The following is a 22,743-nucleotide window of genomic DNA, read 5'->3' on the forward strand; positions in this document are numbered from 1 at the left end:
ACTCACATTTCAGGGTCACTGTGATCTATTAAAATGAATGTGATCCCAGGAAACAGTAGAAGAACAGTTTCACTGTTAGCAGGCAGTGACTCCCAAAGGCAACAATTTGTTAAAATTGTTGAAATGGTTGAAAACGTTGAAAGGCAACATTCAGTATTAGTATTTACTATGGCAAAAATTCTCAGAATTTTTTTATTAATTTCTCTTTATGAAACTAAGAGTTAATTTCTTAATCTTATGTACTTTATTACATAGTTATATTAAGATCCACAAAATTCCCAAAGATGAAATAAGGATTAAATGGTTAACTATATTAATTCAAGTTGTAATATTTATGGTTTTATCAAGCAGAGGTAATTAGGCCATGGCAACTGGCTTCCTTTTCTGTTTTGTTTTGGTTTTTTTTTTTAACACTTCTACCACATAGTGACAGCTTTATCAAAATTACCTTCTTTGGAGAAGAAAAAACAATGTCAGTGCTAGAAAACAGATAATTTAATTTTGGTCATTATTCAATGCTGTATTTATTTTTTGTACTATGTTTTAAAATGTTGATAAGGAGTAAAGAAGCACTGATGGTCACAGCAACTTGTGGATGTCAACTTACGGAGGGGATTAGGAGTCAAGATTTATGTTTTCATATACAGGCACGAGAATTAAGAGAACATTAGTCACTGCCAAATTTCAAAAGGTGACTTTGGCTCTTTGAAAAACCCAACCTAAATTTACCTTTCACACCTGTACAAGTGTCTCATGAGGCAAATCCTGCATTGCTGGCTAAGCAACATGTTTCATGTCTTAGTTTCCACTCTAAGTACTCCCTGTTCACTGTAACTTAGTTGGGTTTTTTCCAAATGATACCTCAAAATGCATTTTCTTGTAGTTCAGGTCTAAATTAGTCATATAATCAACACTTGACAAAGAAAATTCTACACAAAACTGTCACTGTATTTATCCATTCATAGATGCTGAATACTGTACAAATAAAAATTGCTGTGAAACATCACTGTGGTCACAGGTACATTAAAATGCCTACACAATGGAGTGGAAGGCAAAGTTTCTTGAGTTTAATTGCTAAAAGAGGGTCTCAACTTGCAGTGTATTCAAGTGAAACAACTTTTAGAATGAGTTGCTAGTTCCCAAATTTTTGCTTGTTCCCCTCCCCACCATGCTACAGTGTAGTTGGTAACAAGTTAAATTATGTTAATCTGCAACTATCTTTGAAGGAATTTTCTTGTTCTGTGTGGTGCAGATTCATCTCTTCCCTTCTGATATCTATGTGCTCTGCCAATAGGAAGTGGCACTTCCAGGGAAGTGACTTAGGTGTGCACAGCATCAGGGTTTTCTTCACATCACACAGATGTGACTGACCCCAGATCCAGTAAGAAAATTACTAGGAAAGCAAGCAGATTATTACTGACTTAAGATTTATGTTTCAAGTTATATTCTATGGGGTATTTTTTAAAGACAAAACTATTTACTGAAATAAAGCAAGAGGGAGTTCTAGGGAAGCCTGAAACTAAGAGGAAATAAGAGCGACCCTGTCGCTTCCAAACAGAGAGGGGTCTGTCTCCTAAGTTTCATTAATTTCAACATAAACTTTAAGATAGGACAGAAGGACACAAATAACCTTCTGAATTAAAAAAAAGTTTTCCCTGGGCCAAATAGTAAGCCAAGAACAGAGTCCTAACATGCCTCACAAACTGTATTGTCAGAAGCACACATCTGCAAGGGCAGAGATTGCTACCCTCACCACAGGAAGGAACGTGACCGAAGGTGATGTGCATTACATTTCAAATACGTACAGAAAGGAAAGGCACACAGACTAATTACAGGGTGATCACCTTCATTAGCCAGCTATAGAAGTCCAATGACAAATTTGATCAGGACCCCAATTATAGGATGATGTTCCCACCACTCAAGGAAACAAATATGATTAGATGTAACTTCAGCCATGATTATAGGGAAGCAAGATCCCTTTTCCTCATCCTCTGACTTGTTTCATTCATCACAGTTCTTTAAATGCTTCCTTTTTTGTTCACAGGCACTTTTCCAGATCTGGTGGGTAAGGGAGAGAGAGCAGAAAAAAACCTAATGACAAAACTTGAAGACCCCCAACACTACCAAACCCACAGCAGAAAGCTTGACATTCTCTCTAAGGCTGTTCTATTCTATCCTCCTTCAGTGAGCAGGATTCAGCATACTCCTGGGACAAATTTTTCCAATGCATCTTACTTGAAAACCAACAGCTACAGCTCCTGCACACTACTGTTCAAAACAGAAAATGTAATGACATAGAATAAAATTCTGAGATATCTTCCAAAAAACATATATATACTCACATCTTGCATCTGGTGATAAAAAGCTGCTGCAAAATCTTTTCTCTTCAGCAGCAAATATGAGGTAAGTTCTCAAACCTTGCTTGCAGAACTCTAGGTAAGGTCTTTACAAGTCATTAGTGAACAGCCTGAATTTTCCCAAAAGTCACAAGACTGAAAACCCAAACTTCTACGTTTTCATGAAGAGGGGAGCACTTCTGGACATGGTATCAGCAATGTGCTATTCAGTGTAAAGACAAAACTTTTTCACCAAGGAAAAAATATGTTCTGTCCCATGGCACAGAGCAAAATATCTCTCTTCAAGGTATAAAAGAAGAGCTCATTGCAAAATATTAGCTCTGCCAGTACTAACACACTAATCGTCCTGCTCTAGTAAAGAAAGAGTGAGATGAGACCTATCACCGCCCAGCACAGAACACAAACAAAAGGTCTGTAATTTTTGTAGAGCAGGGGATCATGCCAGTAAGTTTTCCTAAATAAACTGCTGGAAGGCATGATACCACATAGGAAAATACCTGGACTCCAATTGCAGAGAGAAATTCTTACTTAAGGCAGGAGAAGTGCTTAGAGGTGGAGTCTCATAAATTACACCCTAATTATAGAGTTGCCAGACTGTCAAAATTGTAATGGAATATTAAGTCAGTACAGCAGAGACCCAAGTCACAATTAAAGGGAGATTACATCATTTATAGTCATTGCTTTTTCCTCCCTTTTCTGAGTCTTTTTACAGTGTGTCCCCTTTTGCTTAGACTTCCTTATATGTTTCCTCTAGCTTGTAAATATATCATTGCACAACTGTGGATGGAGGGAGCTGGTGGGATAGTGTGGAGACAGGGCCGAACTTCCCCTCTGGCTGCCACTACACAGGGAAATCAGCCTGATCTGCCTCAGGAACCACAGCTCCAGGGAGAAATACACAACAAACATGCCAGAAAGATATGGGTGGAGATCTCCCATTTTGAGTTGCAATTCTGGAGCCATTCCAGGCCCAGCTTGTGCTCAAGGCATCTGTCATAAGACAGCAACAGCACAATGGAAAAGTTCAGCTGTTTCCTTTTCCCTGGATGAACCACAAAGCAGAGCTTTGGCTGTTTCCAAAGGCTCAGTTCCTTCTGCACCACTCTGCCACAGACAGAGCTCAAGTCTTTAGCTTGGCACCTGCAGTATTAAAGAGATCACAGAAAGTGGTTTTCCCCACTCAGGCAGCCTTAATGACCTACAATACACCTGAAAGACTGAGGGCTTAAAATGTGAGAACACACAAATTTAATGTCATTGGTGCTGGTTAGAAAGCAAGGACTGTTCAGAAGAGAGCACAGCCCCTGTGGTGAGGGTTCCTCAGTGAAACCTCTGCCCAAGCATTCCATGCTAGTAACTGAGAGTGAGTAATGGCTATGCACAGTTGGACACACATCACTCAAATACACAGAATGTGGAAGCCAGGGCAAAGAGAGGAACTGAAAAAAACACTTTACAATCCAAACTTGCAAATAGCAGTAATGAATGACTCCTCAAAGCAAATGTTCATTATACCAGAGACAGTAATGCACACCCACAGAAGCACGTTCTTTTTATTAGTTTACGTTGTCTTTTCACACTAGTCATTGCAAAAGACCACCAGAGCTGAGCACAAACGCCATGAATCACAACCATATTCAGTCTAAAAATTCTGACTTCCTGTTTTATGCAAATATTCAGGGATCTGAGTATCCACTCCAAACCCCATGCCTTTCCATGGCATTGTACTCCATCTGCCTGTTCTGCAAAGCATGTTTGTGCGTTTCAAGGGTTTTTGTAGTAATATTCTTGTTTGGGTAATAGTCCTCCCTCCCTTCAAGGTGGTATCATGTCTGCTCTGTTAGGCGGAGGAAGAAAGGCTCTCAGAAGCATAGCAACGTGTTTGAGAGAAGGCTGGCTCCTAAGCTATTTTATATTTGATTTACATAAAATTCACAATCTGAAGCTGAAGGACATTCTTAGAAGTTCTAACTTCTGCTTCAAGAGGTCTTGCAATTATGCCTCGACCTTTTCCACAATGTGCAGTTTCTACACATACCTGCAAGATTTCAGTAACTTCCAGATTTTTTTTTTAAGGAAAGTGCTAAATTTTGAAGGAGCTAAAGAAGTCTTTCTCCAGTTTTAGGAAACTGCCACTGAGGAGGGCGGAGAGCTTCTGTTTTGTTAGTTTTTTTTAAAAACTTCTCTATGAAGCTGTGACACCAAACTTATTTTTTATAACACAGCACACTTGCTTATTTAAACAGTAGCAAGAACTCAGGATGAAAAAGAGTAGGAAAGGGAAAAGGCTGGTGATACCCACCTTCATGTAAATCAGTTCATGCAACACTGTTAATGATAGCTTGCATAGTTCCAGGTACCTTATGTCAAGTATAATCCTAAGAGATGGTGTAAAAAGACAAATGAACATGCCATCAAAAATTTAAACACACTGAGAAACTAAAAGCCACAGAAGGCAAATTATGTAGAAGATTTAACAGGGTACTAAATATAAGTATAGAGCAGCTTGCAATCTCCTGTTGTCCCCAGTTCAGGAAGCTACAGAAAATTTGGAATCTTTCAGAAAGAAGGAAAAGTTATACAGGTAATTATATTGGAAAACCATCCATTAGAAGAAATTACTCAGTCTAAGGTCAACAATACTCAGTTACTCCAACAAGCAAAAATGCTGACAGGGTTTTACATACCAGCTGATCTCTAAATACGTAAGGTAGAGATGTATCTCAGGGTAGAGCAACTTGCACACAGGGGATTTCTTATGTTTAACCCTGACCATTGGATACCAATCACTCTTAAAGGAGACAGGATGCTGGAACAGGTGGATGGGCAGAGCTGCTTGATGATCCAGCAGTGATCATCATGATGATCATCATGATCCAGCCTGACAGCGCTGGGGCAGCTGACAGACCCCTTGCATGCTGCTTTTCCCAAGGCTGCCTTCTTCCTGCAGAACCAATCCAGCTGCATTGCTGGAGATGCCAGAGTCCACGTCGCACAGGCACTTCCCACTCTTCTTCCAGGAACTTCAAGTGTTTCAAAACTTGTTTGGAAGGCTGAAAGATTTCATGCTTGCTCTCCAAGAATAAATTACACTTTCACGTACATGGTTTTGGTAATTTGAAATAATAGCTTGGATGAGAGAAAAGGGAAAACTTGGAAACTCAAATGGCTTTTTATTTTGAATGTAAATATAAGGCACTGTGAAATACAGCCAGATTGTAAAAAATGCCTAAACGTGATCATCTGGATAGGAAAACAATCTTTCAGAAACTCTGCCCATGTTCAGTAAACTGGATGAGGACATCCAGGACATATACCAGTGACCCCAGTTTTACTTCTGCCCTCTTTTAAGCTCTACTTTACAGAATGAAGGCATCATATTCTGCCACCAAAAAGAAAAGAGCAGAAAGAATTCCTTAGGTACAGGTGACTTCTATGCATTTTATTCCTTTTTTTCCCCCCTTCAGCATTAGGTCATTAGGTAATTTTTAGCATTATTTTGTATTCATAGAAGCTGAGACTTAAAGCCTGCAGAAATTTTTGAAAGCATTGTATCTACAGAAATTATTAACAGAATAAAGTATTTTCCTCAATATTACTTTCTCCACCCAAATGATGATCTAACATGAAATAATTTGTTAATTTTCAAAACATATTTTCAAACAATATAACATTTCCTATGGTTAGCAGATTACCAAGATGGCTAACTATCACCACCTCTTTCTCATACTTGAGGATGGCAATAAACACTTTACTCAAGAATCCCCCAAGGCCTCAGTGTCTTTCAAGTGGAAACGTTCTACTCACATCAACAAAAGAAGTATTATACTGCTTACTAACCAAACAGAACTTCCTTCCAACACTCTTGACCTTTGTAAAATTGACACATTTCTTTTAATGGTAGCATGATTAAGGGCGTAACTGGAGATCTGTATTTTATATGCCTCTAGGGTAGGGTTCTCTTAACATCTGATAAAAGCCTCAAACATAGCTTTAAGTAAATATAAACCAGAAAATCATAAATGTAAACAGGTGCAAGAAAATTAAATTTTAATCCTTTCTCCTTTTAAAAAATAATTAATTTTAATAGGTTGCGAAATACTTCCAGTTCTGCCACCTCTCCTGTTTATCTTCTGTAGAAGTGTGCAAAGACTAAAATCCTGTGCATGACTGGTACTCCTAATTAGGCAGCTCATTTTGCTAAGATCTGCCAAAGGGAAGTAAGAAACTCTGTGTAGTATTTCTTTTTTCCTACTTATCAAAACTGTAAAGGAAAAGACATCAAAGCCCCTGCAATTGGACTGAAGCATGAAATGAAGAAAGATCTATTATGTATTTATTTGAATTGTCGTTGTTGTAATAATCATTTACATGATTCTAATCATGTGAGAATTCTCTTGATACAACTCCAAAAAGTGGAAATGCCTATGGGTTTTTCCATGGACAGGAATAATCAGTATCTTTTGAGGAAAAATAAAATGTTTTCAAAAAGAGACTTCAATACCAGTTATTTGCACAAGTTGTAACCAAACTTTTCCAGATTCCTGAATTTGAATGTAACAGAATATCAGTTTAAGAAAAGACATGCAAGAGTGCTAGAAATGGTTTTTCTTTTTTTTAATTCTAGAGGCTGAGCAGTAAAGAAATTGCATCAATAAATCATTACAGTTTGCCCGTTCCCTTTAAAATTCCCAACACAAGTCTACCAAAAATCCCGGTATGCTAAAAAGCAGAAGTATCTGTGATTCCAATTATATTCTACCTCCTTTATGAAAATCTGAGATGCAATAGGGTATGTAAAACCCTCTCACCCTTTTGTAGAACAGAATAAACTACCAGAAAATAATATATAAAAATTTAACATGTATTATAATATGAAAAACTGCTTTTAAACAAAACATCATTTCAGTAATTTTTACATAGTAACAGACACATATTTGGGGTATTGCATAAATCCATTGCCAGCTAAGCCTCAGACCTGCCTGCTCCCTGCACTGGCTACTGAATTTCTGCAGGGTTACATCCTGCCCCCAGAGGCAAGGACAATCCAAAACTTCTAACTGCAGAGAAGTCAATGACTGAAGTTGTAATTACTTCCCCATTTACCCACTTGTGTTCCATATCTTGAAACTTCATCATAAAATTCTTAAAATCTCCCTGGTGTGAAAAAACTTGACTCCACATTTAAAATTACTGAAGAGCTCTTGACTCTCAGGATTACTAGCAACTGATTTTGGCTTTTTGCAAACACCAGCCATGACAAAACTATCTTTTCAGTATCTGACAAAATTTACAGAAAGCCAAAGCAAAAGAAAATTACCTGTCTCAGTCATCTTTCCTTCACTGCCATAAGAAGCTCTACACCAAGATTAATAAATAGGTTTACTTCTAAAAAGCTTAAGAACAAAATAAAGAATTGAGCTCAATAACACTTCTCAGGGAGCTGCATCATGCGTCCTACAATTGTAAGAACTTTGTGGGCTCTAATTTCTCCCACAAAACTTCCATACTACTTCCTTGGTGAAAGAGGTACAAAATGTTGCATGTAGAACCAAGATATGAAAGGGATCCCCACTGTCAGTACTTAAAATACTGAGCATTTGAACTGATCACCCAAAGACTTACTTAGCTGGGGCTGGGAAACATCCTTCCTGGGAAATCTTAAATTTCTAATGAAACACAGACATGATTTATATTTATGCAGTGTGGAAGACAGTTCAATCCCTAGAATGGCTAGAGAGCTACTTTGGATAGTTCAGCACTTTATTTAAGCAGATATGAAAGTATGGCTTTTATCTCTTCTCCTGAACCTTACTTAAGTAGGCAACAAGTTTGTTGAGCTTCACAGAACTTCCCTTGGTGGGATACATTTTTAATCTGAATCTTCTGCTACAGTGGTGTGATCCAAGCCATCATAAGAGAAACTGTCTTTTAGGTCACAGAATCGCAGAAGAATGCTTGGAGTTGGAAGAGACCAGGGCTTTTCTGGTCCAACACCCCTGCTCAAGCAGGCTCATCCCAAGGCACATCGCACAGGATTGTATCCAGATGGCTTCTGAATCATCTCCAGTGAGGGAGACTCCACAGTGTCTCTGGGCAATCTGTTCCAGTGCTCAGTCACCTGCACAGTAAAGAAGTTCTTCTTCATGTTCAGGTGGAACTTTCTGTGCATCAGTTTCTGCCTGTTGCCTCTTGCCCTATTGCTGGGCATCACTGAGCAGAGCCTGGTTCCATCCCCTTGACACCCTCCCTCCAGGTGTTTATAAACATTGAGTTCCCCTCTCTGGTGTCTTCTCTCGAGGCTGAACAGGCCCAGTTCCCTCAGCCTTTCCTCGTAAGAGATGCTCCAGTCCCCTCATCGCCCTTGTGTTCTCCACTGGACCTGCTCCAGGAGCTCCATGTCCCTCCTGTGCTGAGGAGCCCAGAACTGGGCTCAGCACTCCAGATGTGCCTCTCCAGGGCTGAGCAGAGGGGCAGGATCACATCCTGACCTGTGGCACTGATCTTCCTGATGCACCCCAGGATACCAATGGCCTTCCTGGCCACAAGGACACATTGCTGGCTCATGGACAATTTGTCCTCCACCAGAACACCCAGGTCCTTCTTAGAGACCTTAGAGAGATACTTTTGCCATGCCAACAGATACTCTATTTATCAAAAGACTAAAATCAGTACCGTGAATCCTGAGATGTTTCAAATCCAAGATATTTCCATGAGACTTTTTTTAAAAATTTAAACCAAAGATCAGTCAGAATGGAGATGTGCTCTACAATAAAAAAAACCCCTATATTCTCTGTGCTGTGTAATAATTTTACTCAACAAATAGCTCTAAAGATGTAGTTTTTCATAATTTTTATATACAAAAACTATACTAGAAGAATAAAGCTTTAAGAAATGATTTTACAGAATATGTTGCAATTAATCATAGCATAACATGTTCCCAGATATCAATACCAAACTCACAAATCAGAAGCATCTTCATGGAGCATTTGAAATGTTAACATGCTCTTCTCATCTTCATAAATACAAATGACTTTTCAGATGCCCCACTCTTCAGCAGCACATAGTTTTCACCCAATGCACATTACAAACAAGCACTGAAATCCTGAAGGTCTGATTTCAGGACAACATTCAGCATTACCTCAGATGTTTATTACACGATAAATTAATTTACTAAATGGAAAGTTTCTCTTATGTAACTCTTTGGGTAACTTAAATACATTTAGTTAAGGACAACACACAAATATAAGGTATCTTCTCCAAACAATGAGTTTGTGCTAACATGCAGAGTAACGCTACTTGCGCAATTTAACTGTTGTAGCTTTTAAAGCATTTGCAAACCACAGCTAGTACATTTTCTCCTTGACTATTTGATTCAGGGGCTAGCAGTTAAAATACAATGTTAGCATTTTCAAGGCTACATTAAATTAAAATGTAATCATACTGATCATAATTTACTTTTTTATATCTAATTATTCCATTGAAGTCACATTTCATTAAACCAAACAGATAAACAAAATTCAGGAAACTAAGTATGATTGATTGCGCTTTATGAATTAATTCTAATGTGTCTCTAAAAAAAAGGCCAAAGAAAACCATCCCAACTTAAGCAAACCGGAAAAGTCTGTCATAATTCTACCAAAAATCCCAAACCCTTCAGTTAACAAAACATTAGCAAGGACAAAGTTTCTGAAATATGCAGCTGTGATTACATCTTGAATTTTGTCATTTTAAAGCCTTTACTTTCACTGATGTAATGTAATTAACTTTTACATCCCTTCATGTTTTTCTTTAGATCACAGCAGAATTTGAATCTCCAAGTGTGAGTGATTACCCATGCTTACTCTAAATGGCAGACAACACTAGTTACAGAAACCTGGACCAAGACTACAGTAGTTACAAAACGCAAAATAAGGTTAACAGATATGCCTTCTTTAGGATAATAATATATAATAAGGGGTATAGGAACTCTGTATCAAAACTCATTTCAGATTATGTGGTGTTTTGTCCTCCCTTCCATATGTCTGTGAAATAAGGTGGTAGACATGTTTACTTCAATATTCAGTTCGGTAAGAGTTTAGCTGGAAAATGATTATTGTTGCATAAATATAAAACCACATGATAAAGCAAAGTATTTTAATTAGTAAGCCAATCATAAATAAATTCACCTAAAATTAACAGAAGCAGCAGCTGTATTCCTTCTACACTGATACTTTTTTTATCATGTTTTAATAGTCAACTTCATTGTCTAGCCTGGGACAAAACAATTCATCATCATCGAGCACTCAACAATTCTGCACAATGAGCTAGGTCTTTTTTTTTAGTTACATTTTTTACATTTTCTTTACAAATGTAATACCTATGTACATTATATATTTTATTTCTACAGTTGTTTTACTTTACTGAAACTCTACAACTTTCACAGGGAATTTGCTGAAGTCTTTAGCAAATATGATCCATTCCTTTTAAAAAGAAATTCATATAAACAACCGACATGTATCACTGCCCTTTGACATCTCTGTTAAGGATTTGGATCTGGAAGGGCTACTATAACAAATGTAAGAAAAAAGGCTTTACCTAATTGTACATTTTGTTAAGAAATATCATCCCACATAGCTACATAAATTCACCAGCTTGCAATAAACAGAGCACCATACTGCTGCACAACTGGAAACGTGTACAAACCAATTTTAAAATTTACTAGTGAAACAGCTTCATCACTCGTAGCACTTTTAGACTGAAGGAAATCAGCAAAATTCTTTTGGAAATGTATACTCCTTTAGCTGTAAAGCTTCCAAAACAGTGATGGTCACTGTATATTGTGAAGAACAAGCATCCACTTCTGTAACTTCCCATATGCTTCTCTTGGCCCACGCTTCTGTCTGAAGTCAGACTTTTTCCTCTACCTATTCCTTGGTCACTTACAAATCTGCTGTTGAATATTAAGTAGGAATTCATAATATGAGAAAGCTGCTTCTGTCCGATCCTCAATTAAATGCTGAAAAAAATCTGTTTTGGCAGGGTTCTCGTCTCTGAAAGAAGAAGGGAAGGTATTGAGCAAAATCAACTTAAGAGCAAAAAAATCCACTGCAAATTCAAACAGAGGGATAAGTTCTAATTAATTGCTTACTGTCATTTGGAATATAAATTCAGTCAAAGATATTACAATTGCAAATAATCCAAAGCCTAAAAAAACCTGGAAGTTTGCAATACCCTATCAAACAACAGTATCTTTTTAAGTATATAAAATTATAGAAAAGCAGAAATACAGCACTTAAAATATCTTGCAGAAACACAAAAACAGAAATGTAAAACTAAATACTAAACCGTGTACAGATTACTAACTTTACTTGAATCTTTTTTATATACACATAATGAAATTATAAAAGCTACACCAGAAACTAACCTGGTTAACACCACTTATCATAAGAACATCCACTGCGGTTTAGTATATTCCTAATATAGAAATATGCAACTAATTCCTGCCAGTAAAACTATAAGCAACTGAATTTGCACTAGATTTATAGATAACCTTTGTCACTAGGTAGTTTTATAAACAGCACTATATCAGCTGGGAAGGTGATGTTATTCAGTTTCTTCCAAGACAGTTATACTAATTTTTCATCAGTCTTAGTAAGAAATCATAAATACAAGCTGCTAGTAACAACTCGGTACATAACAGAAAAACTTACTTTATTACTTGAAGAACTGGACTTAAAGGTCTACTATCTCTAAGCCAAGATATAAAAGATCGTGTCCTTTCTGAAGAAGGTGCATCCACCTCAGGAAGCTGTGTCTGGTTGAAGGTAATTAAAAGAAACCATCACTTTTTATTATTGAAACCATTTGAAAAAAACAGATCCTGAAAATTGTAACGTAACTCAAGCCACAATTTCTGTTAAGAAATTACCAATCACTGATTTACATACACATAGAGATGTTTTTCTTCAGCTTAAGGGACAATAACTCATAACATCTGTGATGCACTGCTATCTAGGAAGGAGTACATCATTAACTTAAACTGTGTTTTAAGTGCAAAAGATTTTAGACAGCAAGGTCATCTTTTCAAAATGCTGCTTTTGTAGTCTTCTTGCCTGTATCTTCTGTCAATCAAGTTTCTAGATGTTGCACATTGCATCACTGAAGAAACAAGAAGTAAAATCTAAATATTATGTAAATATCAATAGAAAGATGCTACTGGACTATTTGGTTAGGGAATAAACTGAAAAAAAATGGACTTAAAAAGAGTTGAGCAATTCACTGAGCTAAATATATCAGCTCTTCAGCCAATATGATCCTTTAAGACAATTAACATGACCTAAAGCAATTTATTTCAGTTAAAGTAGTTCCACTGCTACCTTTGTAAAATGAGGGCATAACTTTATATAAGTTTTTGTCTCATTTTGATTATAATAGATGCTATATAACCATTAGAAAAAAATGATTATCTTTCCTTTATCTAAGTTCTTCCTGGAAACTCTATTAACTAGTACCACCAGCTGGTCAAAGGGGACAGTTCTAAATTGCTAATACATGCAAAATACGAAACTCTGAAAAACCAGTCCAGTTTTATAGTAGTCTTATAGCTCACCCCTCTTAACCTGTTCTCGTCACTTTCCTCCTTCATACTATGCAACTGTAAGCAGAAAATATCTACCTATGTGTTTCTATGCTAAAATTTTTTGGTATTATTTGGATATAACCATTTGATTCTGATCTTTCCTAGAGTGTCTTAAAAAGGTCCATTCTTACCTGCTAATTGTTGATATTATGGAATCACTACTCACTGAAGAGGAGACTTCTCTTTAATTGCTGCTCTGTTTCATGCACTAGACTACAGGTACAGGTTATAACATAAAAACCCCTCCATCAAAACACACATACAAGGGTCTGTGATGTTCTAATAGTTGCAAGTTTCTTTTTAACATTGAGTTAAGGCTTGGAGGCTGAGCAAAACTTAACTCTTACCATTACTTACAGGCCTATTGTGTCACACCACAGATTTGGTATCTTACATCAAAGTTCAGAGAACACAAGGCTTCTGAAAACTATGTTATCAAGGAAGTAACTCTCATCTTAACACATCTGAATAGATAATTTTTGTATTCATCCTGTGAAATTACTTCCTATTCTTGTGAGTGCACATGTATTTCCATTAAAATAATAAAAGCAGTTATAGAGCAAATATATGCTATTTCATGAATGATGAAATTTACACATTTATATTATTTCCTTGGAAACGTCTGACAACTTCTATCTGGCCCCTATGAAGCTGACAAGAAGTTAGAAGGTACCTAACTAGAAAAAAAACCAACAACCTAACTCATAGTAACATAATTAAAAACTGAAAATGCAGAAATAAATAGATTAAATGCATGTTCCAAGTATAAGCAGTATACAGAGCAGCTCATTAAAATGCCTACCATTTTCTGTGGCACTGATGCATAGTTCGGGTATCCAAGGACATCTTTTATGAAGTTGTTATCACAGTTTTTTCCAATCCAAAGGTAAAAAATCTGAAAGATGTCAGAATCAGTTTTAGAAAAGGTCCTGCATACATTTTAAAGAAACAGGTGAGTGGTGATGCAATAGGAATAATACCAGAATAACAACTTCCACACAAATGAATCACTTGACTGTTGAAGTTGCAATTCATAGATACATGTCAGTATTCATAAGTAAGTGTGTAAATAATCAGTACATTGGTAACACTTAGAGAAAGGTCATTAAATATAAAAAAACAAAGGTAGAATACAAATACTGAAAGAATGAGGTCACAGTATACATTTATAATGGAACAGTTAATGCAGTAACTTCACATGTTACCTCTTTAAATGAAACCCCTCTAAGTATTTGAAGTTACACCACTATGTTGGTTATTTCACACTGGATTCCCAATTTAAACAAGTTGTAGTAAAGCACCAATTACCAAATCTTATTGTAGTAATTATTTCAGAGGTCTAGAGACAAAAACTAGTTTTACATTCACACTCAGACCTGAAGTGATTGAAGGTTAAAAGCACCTTCTAGGCTGTCATTGGAGTAGCATAATGCTTATCCAATTGAGTGTGTTCTAGTGCACTTTCTACAAATACCTTAAACTGTATCTACAGATTTTGTTCACTCTCCAATTCCCTCTCATGTGCAACTCTTATATAACACAGGCCACAAATCATAAACCCAGTCTTTGTGCATAACCGAGAACATTCCTGCATCAAGTGTTTTGTTAAATCCTCTAGTATATGCAATTTAATAGCCATTAAAAGACATTCTGGAAAATAAAAACACACTAATTCCATAAAAAACACCTTGATGTGAACTCTTGGTTCCAAGAGTTCTTGCATGAAAAAAAAAATCAACCTTTATAGGCTCAAAGATAGTTCTCAGATCAAAAATATGAAAGCCTTCCACTGGAACACATACGACTGTGAGGTTACCTGGAATGCTGATTCAAAGCGCTGTTATTGCTGAGAGCTGACTGGTTTTAACAACACAGCAGGAACTGCTTTTTGGGTTTTTTTCCCCCCTTAGAAAATAAAAAAAAAAGGAATGTGTAATATTTTAACTTACGGAACCACAATCCATAAGAAAAGCTCCTTCTCTTGTCAATTTCTCTGCAGACAACTTCTGAAGCGGGGGCTGAGGAACAACTCTGTCATTTACATGTATTGTACTCTGTAACAAAAATCCAATACTCAGTAACACTAGAATTTTACCCTTAAAGGTAAAACGAAACAGGAAAAACACTGATAATCTCTAGTAAAATTCTGAGGATTCTCATATTGCAAATACTATGTTAAGCCTAAAATGATTATGTACATCAAACAGTTCTAGTAGCTTCTTATTCTAAAGGCTACTTCAATACCTAAAACACAATAATGCAAGTTAATTTAAACTGCTTATCTAGCATTTTTGATGCAACAGATGTCAAAATTTCAAAAAAATACTACTGTTGACACTTAAGTTTTCTACAAACAACCTGGTTCTTTTTCCATTGCATTCAATTTCACTAGAAATGTTGCAAGAGCAGAAAACCATCAAATTCTACTCCCTATAAGGAAGAGTTCAACACTTAATTAACAGGAAGTCCCCCGATTTAACATGCTACCTGAACTGATCCTTGAGTTTGTCCACAGAGCCCTGTGACTGATCTGATTAAAGAATATGGCTGTTTGCACTAATATTATTAAAAAATACCCTGCCTTCCTCCCCAGCAATAAAACAAACCAAAACAATAATAAAAAAACACCCATGAACACAAACCCCCCAGCATTTTCAGATTAAAGCTGCTTCCTCCTCCAACATAATAACAGGCCAGATATCTCAAGAATCTCTGAAGCGCTCTGCAAATATATAGGGAAAGAATAGTCCACCAACTAAGTACATGCCCATGTAGTAAAAGATTATTTAAAAGAAAAAATCACTATTTAAAAATTTCATATGATAATGCCACAGATTAGCAGCTTTTGGGATTTAGACATAGTTATGAAAATCAAGCTACTGAATTCCACTTGGGGAAGTTCCAGGCTTTACTCAATACTCTCAAGAATCAAGTGTTAAGAGAAAAGAAAACCAGCAAAAACATTTAAAAGCAATTCTGTAATATATCACAGGATTTTTCAAAGAAACAAGACATTGAAGAGCAGCCTTTGTCACAAATACTTTAAACTGAAGTTGTACTAAATGGCAGATTAGTACAGAATGGCAGATTCTGTTATGATTTGAAACCTGCTTTGTCATTAATTTCAGTTGGTAAAATAAGCCCTATTTTTGTATCATTATACTCAAAATAATTGATCTGAAAGCTTTTGCTAATAAAACTGGATCTCCTAAAGACACTGCTGGTCCTTTACAGCACAAGCATACTGAACACAGTGTTTAAATTTAAGTGCCACAAAAAGAACTTCACAAGGCCAGCTGAAGTTGATGTCTCAAAGACTGCTACAGGTGGTAGAATATAAAAAGAGCAACTCCACTGAAGAACATTGGGTTTACACTCACCTATTTGAGTTTATGAAATACCTTAAAAGAAACTTTTAAGACTACAAATAGCTCAGAGGTTGTGCTGAACAATACCATACCACCCCCAGAGAAACTATTCAGTTTATCATGTAATCTTGTGTCACCCAGAAAGAAATTCCTACATATACTTCTCCAAAACTAGGGACTAAAAACCTCATAAAATCCCTCATTTTTGCCATAATAACTAACTTTGACCTTAAATAAAATCCCATCTTGCTTATGATTCAAAAATGCATTCATTTCCTAGGCTATGTCTATAAAAGATGAAAAAATAAAACTTGGTTTTGTACATGAAGTACTTTCTTCATCCATCCAACCATCTAGAACAACAATTCTGTTTTATCCACTTCAGTCTGAGAAACCGCTGGAAGGTTGTTAATGTGGGTAACTGTATCTGATTTCTGTATATAAAACCTTGAATCAACCATCAGATTCACTACACCCATTTACCACAGACAGTTCTAAGTAATAAAAACACACTTAAGATGTTTCCAATACACACAATTTTCTTTACTTTCTTTGGGTAATAAAAATGATGGAATTACTGTGGTCATTGAAACAAGCACAGTTCTGCTCATACCACACTAACATACTTGCAACTCAGAACTTGAAAATAATGTTTTTCTTAATTTTTTATAACTTAGGGGAAATGATCTGTTTGTATTACAGTAACAACACAAAATTACTGCAGCACAACACCAAAGTTAATGGGCCATTAAAACTGAAGAATGCTATAACCAGGTTTCATATATTACCTCATCAGTCAACTTGTCTATTCTGTACAAGTTGGGATGTATCATCTTCATCAAATGAACAAGAGGCTGGCTCTTCATCTGGCACATTGCATAGACACGATCATCCAAGCGTGTACTCATGCCTGTTCGGAAGGCTTTCTGCAAGAGAACATTACCACTCAAACAAATCCTGTATTTTATGTCACATGTAAGAGTGCATTTCAGACTTTTCAAAGTGTCAAGCAAAGGTGGCAAAGCTTTTGTAAAGATGCATCTTACTGGTAAAATCTTAATCAAAGAGCTTGAGTAAAATGTTTAAAACATAATCCAGTCCCTCCTTACTGATGAAGGAGAATAAATTTCTCCCTCAGTTTGTCTAAGATTTGCATGCAACTGGGACAGCATTTCTCATTTTTATTCTTGACAAGTGACACTAGCCTGTGAAGCTTACCAATACAAGCTATCACAGAAAAGATATGAGACAAGCAGAGTTCAGGCAAGGTACCTACGTGCACAAGATTAACTGAATTTATAGTAGTAAGAATTCAATGTTAAGGAAAATCTTTTGAAGGGAATCACACTTTCATGTTTAACAGGAGAAACTAGATTCTCATAGGATAAAATTCATTTTTTAACTCTCTTGTACTGAATTTTTCAGATCTCCTTTAGAAGCAACTGGTACACAATTGCTGTGAGAAGTAACAGAATGAAATAAACATCTCATTCTAACTCAATGGAGAACATTCATATTCAAAGTTCATATTCACTTCTACAAAAAAGCTAAGGGCATCACTCCTTCTTGGCTGCCACAAGCATTTTGACTTTGGTTTCTCTATATACCAGGTTTTATTATTGATAATAAAGATAATAAAAAACCCAAACCTAAACAACTTCTCCCAGTCACTCTTATTTCTGTCTTTTATACAGATCTTGATAATATATGGTCTGCTTTTTCCCCGTCATTAACTGCATTTGTTACGCAAGTGTCAAAAAATCATAATCGGTGTATTAGAGACTGAAGTAATCATGAAGGCAAAAAAAAGCAACCATTACGCTTAGATCTCTTACAAGATTTATATAAAGGTTTGTTCATCATAACAGAACTAAGAACTGTGAGACATGAAAACCTTTAAGCAATGAGATTTATTCATAACAAAATCCTGCAGGAAGCTCTCTCTTTTTAAGCATGATGTTCAGTAACCCAAACAAAGGTATCGTTAAAAAAAAAAAAAATAAAAAGAAAAAAAGTAAAAAGAAAAAAAAGTAGTAATTATTTCTATGTGAACTTTCAACTATATCACTTGAATTTCTATAATAAATTTCACCATACCTCTATGGAAACTCATTTTTCTTCTTGGAACTTTGAAGAACAGAAAATATGTATTGGAAAACACTTGTTTTTTCCTTCATAGAATAAAAACAAGGAAGTACTAATAAGCTGTTTCCAACAAACTTTATGGGCTACACTAATGAGCTGCCAAAATCTGAGAAATGCTAATTGCAAATTATATATTTATTTTCATTGTAAAGCAATATAAGACAAAACATAAGAAATCCAAAATCAAGTAAACTAACAAATAGTTCAGACATTAACAATTTAAAAAAAGCTTCTATAGTCATCTTCTACAGTAAAATCCAGTCAGCATAAAGATGGTAATCCAATTTCTATAATTTTAGAGAAGTGCAGACATTGCTTGACCTAGTACTGAAGAATTCCTCAAATGGAACAATGAACTAAACATCAAACACTAATCTAGATCATACATACCTGTTTGAGAAGAGCCAAAATATAGAGTGGGAAGAGCTTGAGGGAATTCGGTGCTATCAGCATAGACTGCTGCAGGTTTGAGGCAGTTGACATGTATGCTGCCAAGGAGTCCACCACAGCATTGACTAAGGCATCTCTTGCATCTGCAAGGCTGGAAGAAACTGAGCGATCCACGGCTGGAGGGTTAGAAGGAGGGAAGAAATTACTAGACATGGCCTGACTCTTTCCCTTGAATTTTGAAAATTTTAGTTGTGGTCCTAAATTTTTTTAGGAGTAAATTAGATGACTGTCCATAGAGAAACTCACTTTTATAATACTTAAAAATATAGTGTAGCTAATTTTGGCTCCCTGGTTTGTACTCTTAGAGAATTAAAAGAAATTTTTAATGCATCATACACAGTGAAGTCTAAATATAAATTTAAACCGTATACAAACAACTTAGCCATTGTTGAAATGCTGTTGCCCAACCTTCAACATAAGATTTGCAGCAATCCATTTTGATTTTTTTTTCCCCCCCTCATACAATAAATTTCTTCTATTACTTCAGTGGCATAATCGTGATTAGTATAGTGTAAATGCAGCTTCATCTGTCTCTGCTGAGCAAGGGCTGCAAATCCTTTGGTTGGAGGAAGCCACCTGCTGGACTGAACGTGCATTTAAGAGGGGATCACAGAATGGTTTGGGTTGGAAGGGACCTTAAAGATCATCTAGTTCCAATCCCAAAAGGCACAGAATTAAAATTTACTTCTTCTAATTGATTTCAATATTAATATACAATATAGAAATATGCTAAAATGCTGAAGAGAGTCATACACATTTAACAGGAGAGATCAGTCTATGAAACAGCTACTTAGGACCCACAATTAAGGGCTAAGTAAGAATCCTCAACCCTGCAACAACAGAAGGATAGAAAAAGTGTATCTCAGACACACTGTTGTCAGAAATTCCCTTTTAGTCTCCATCAACTCACTAAACTGAATCACTGTATCTTAAATAATCTAGAATACTGAACTTTGAGTGAATAATAATGATGATGATACAAAAATGAGAGTTTTGATCCAAGTGTGTTATGACTCTTTGTCTTTACTAACCACCAGAGAACAAAGCAAGAAGGTTCCTTTTCAAAGACTGAAGTCAACTCAGTATTCAGAACAAGAAGTATTTCAGTTCACAGTTTCAGAATACATTTGGTTTTGTCATCTTTTGCAATCACAGGCTTCAGTGTGTTGCACTCCAACCTTTTTTAATAATATCCAGGCTTTGTTCATTACTTCATTTAAACAGCTGGCAAAATTAGGAACATGCAAGAAAAAACATGTGGTCTGTACTCACCCATGTTTGCTAAGAGGCACACAACTGCTTGTACATCTGCTCCTGCATACACATCAGACAGGGAACTCACTACAGGCAAGCAAAGTGTGTGCACTCGAATTCGACGCTCACCTAAGAGAAATCAGTGGACATCATTATGCATCCTCTCCTGGTAGAAGTAAACAAATTCAATCATTACAGCATCTCCTCCCATCTAAGATGCCCCCATTCTAGGAAACATAGCAGTCAAGAAATTGCTGCAACACTGTCTTCCATTCCTGTCCCAACCTGTTCAAATTCTACTCTAAAGCAGCACAAATTGGTAACACAAACTAGCACTATCCACCATAAGTGTCTTTGATCCTACAAATGAAGTACAAGGATACCCCTCACAAAATTTTGTGGCATGTTCTAGCATAGAAATTAGCTGCTATTCTTTATGCTCACCCATTGTAGTAATTGCAGCTGGTTCCAATCCATCACAGGTCTGTGTATTTGGACACAGTGCCTGCCAAACATGTTACTTTTTGTAACAGTGGCCAGACTTTTAAGTAAAAGAGTACTGCTGAATCTGCACTATGTCAGATGCAGATGAAATTTTCACATTAAAATACTGTTTATAAGGATTTCCATTATGTGATTAACTGCCAAGTAGGCTTACTAGCTTTGACAAGATTCTTTTAGGGTACAGAGCACAACAAAAGGCTGTGGAACTAACTTTACAAACATTACATCATAAAAAGAAACAAAAAGCCCACTGACCAATTAATTTGAATTTATTTACCTTTACTGGAAGTATACAAAAGAGCTGTTTGAAAACAAACCAAAGATGTGTCAGTCAGACTTTCCTCTATGGACATTTGTACTGCAAATCCAGCATCAGGATTGACATTGGCAAGGGACAGTAAATCAGTAGATCGTACAAAAAAATTCCCATGGAAAGTGTGTATTGAAAGACCTGGAAGAAGATTAAATAATTCAGAATGAGGTTAAAACAGCATGGAAAACTCTCACCAATATCTAAAATTCCAGCCCTCAAGCTAAGGTTGAAGAAAATAGTAAAAATCCCATGTAGAACAAATTACACAAATCATTAGACATTTCAGCATGATACTGTAGAATTCATGTTCAATTCTGATCACTCCAAAGTGAATGATGCCCTAACACTACATATGTCAAATTATAGTGAGATGGTACCATCAACTAAGAAACAAGACAAAAAAATCAAACACAAAAAACTAACTTAACATAAAGAAGGTAACTCTTTTACTCTTCAAAGAAAGAAAAACAACCTTCAATTTAAATTTGCTAAAGACTAAGCACATTCCAAATGATTGCTAACACATATACACCAACCGTTCCATACGAATCAGTATTTAAGGCACACCTTTTGTACATCTTATGCGCATAACTGCTTCAAATCCAATCTTTCTTGTAAGGTATCTTTTCAGGTCTTTTTGCAACTTTTCAGCCTGAGTAGGATTATGGCTACGATGGAAAGATGGATAGTAATAGATGCATCCAGCAGAATATTTGGACATGCAAGCTGTGAAGGAAGGAAAGACACAGTTAAGAAGTAAAATTGCAGCATGAAATCGAGACATAAAAATTATGTCCAGACTTCCACAAGTCACATCTGTGTTCATCTTCTCAATATCACCCACATCAATATCACCCACATCAGTAAGACAATGGGAACCATCCCAGACACAGGTCAGTAAAGAGAGAAATGAATCACCCCAACACATAATGACCTAATCATACACCAAGCTCTGTAAGCATCCTACTCTTGGCAGCTAAGATTGAAGTGCTTGCAGAAATATCTAATGGTGTAAAGACAAAATTAAGTGTATGTTCAGAGAAAAATCTTGGATAATTATAGAAAGATGATGACTCTCTTCTACCCCTGTAATTAAATAATTTATTCCTTGCCACGTTTCTGCTTCCTGTTCTTGAGCAAGAGAATACTTCTCACTTAAAACTTTGAAATCCTAGAATAAATTGTCTGATACCTCCAATGTACTACCTCTGTTCATTACTTCCATCAGCTTCAAGGTCAATTCTTTTGCAACATGAGCTGTCCTTACAGAAATGCTAAAATATTTACATGACTTAAGAATTCCTGAGGTAGCCTGCACTTCTGAAGACAGACAACAGTACAGAAAGAGGGAATCAGGTACTCCTTACCAAGAGAAGCTAGATCAGAATATTGTGAACTTAAGAGAAATAAATCCACAGCAGTCTGCTGACCAGAGCAGTCCAGTGCCAACTTCTTATAAAAGTCTGTTGCTGGACCAAGATGCTGGACCACCTTTAGTAAATAAATCAGAGAGGAGTTATGACAACAATTATGCTTTTTAGACTTCATGGAACAAAAGACATTCTGTCCAGCAGCATCTGAGTAACTGAGTCACAAATACTTGCAGCTTCTTTTGCTTGCCAAGAAAAATTACAGATCAAAGGCCAGAGACAGCTCGTGCACTTCAAAACAAGTAATACCACACAAATATGTATAAAGCAGTGATCTTAAATGTATAAACATAGACATAAT

At 36.2% G+C, this 22,743-nt stretch overlaps 1 protein-coding gene across 4 annotated transcripts in view; it reads right to left on the bottom strand.

Annotated features, from left to right (window-relative positions):
* Positions 1 to 4,041: 4,041 nt before the first annotated feature.
* SEC24B (SEC24 homolog B, COPII component) overlaps positions 4,042 to 22,743 on the bottom strand; it is a 50,631-nt gene continuing 31,929 nt past the window's right edge. For 3 of the 4 annotated variants that reach the window (XM_088056205.1, XM_005517513.2, XM_014261245.2), the window contains 10 exons: positions 22,380 to 22,503; positions 21,580 to 21,738; positions 20,977 to 21,150; positions 20,214 to 20,324; positions 18,882 to 19,057; positions 17,135 to 17,272; positions 14,928 to 15,032; positions 13,781 to 13,873; positions 12,050 to 12,153; positions 4,043 to 11,389 (listed from right to left, as the gene is read on the bottom strand). In XM_088056205.1, the coding sequence (XP_087912331.1) occupies positions 11,275 to 11,389; positions 12,050 to 12,153; positions 13,781 to 13,873; positions 14,928 to 15,032; positions 17,135 to 17,272; positions 18,882 to 19,057; positions 20,214 to 20,324; positions 20,977 to 21,150; positions 21,580 to 21,738; positions 22,380 to 22,503 (1,299 nt within the window). In that variant the 3' untranslated portion in view covers positions 4,043 to 11,274. Of the gene's footprint in view, positions 11,390 to 12,049; positions 12,154 to 13,780; positions 13,874 to 14,927; positions 15,033 to 17,134; positions 17,273 to 18,881; positions 19,058 to 20,213; positions 20,325 to 20,976; positions 21,151 to 21,579; positions 21,739 to 22,379; positions 22,504 to 22,743 lie in introns of all 4 variants that reach the window. The other variant, XM_088056206.1, reaches the window with a different exon arrangement.

Source organism: Pseudopodoces humilis, chromosome 6, assembly GCF_049639895.1.
Source record: "Pseudopodoces humilis isolate 2021_Gansu_Grassland_sample_001 chromosome 6, ASM4963989v1, whole genome shotgun sequence".
Lineage (NCBI taxonomy): Eukaryota > Metazoa > Chordata > Aves > Passeriformes > Paridae > Pseudopodoces > Pseudopodoces humilis.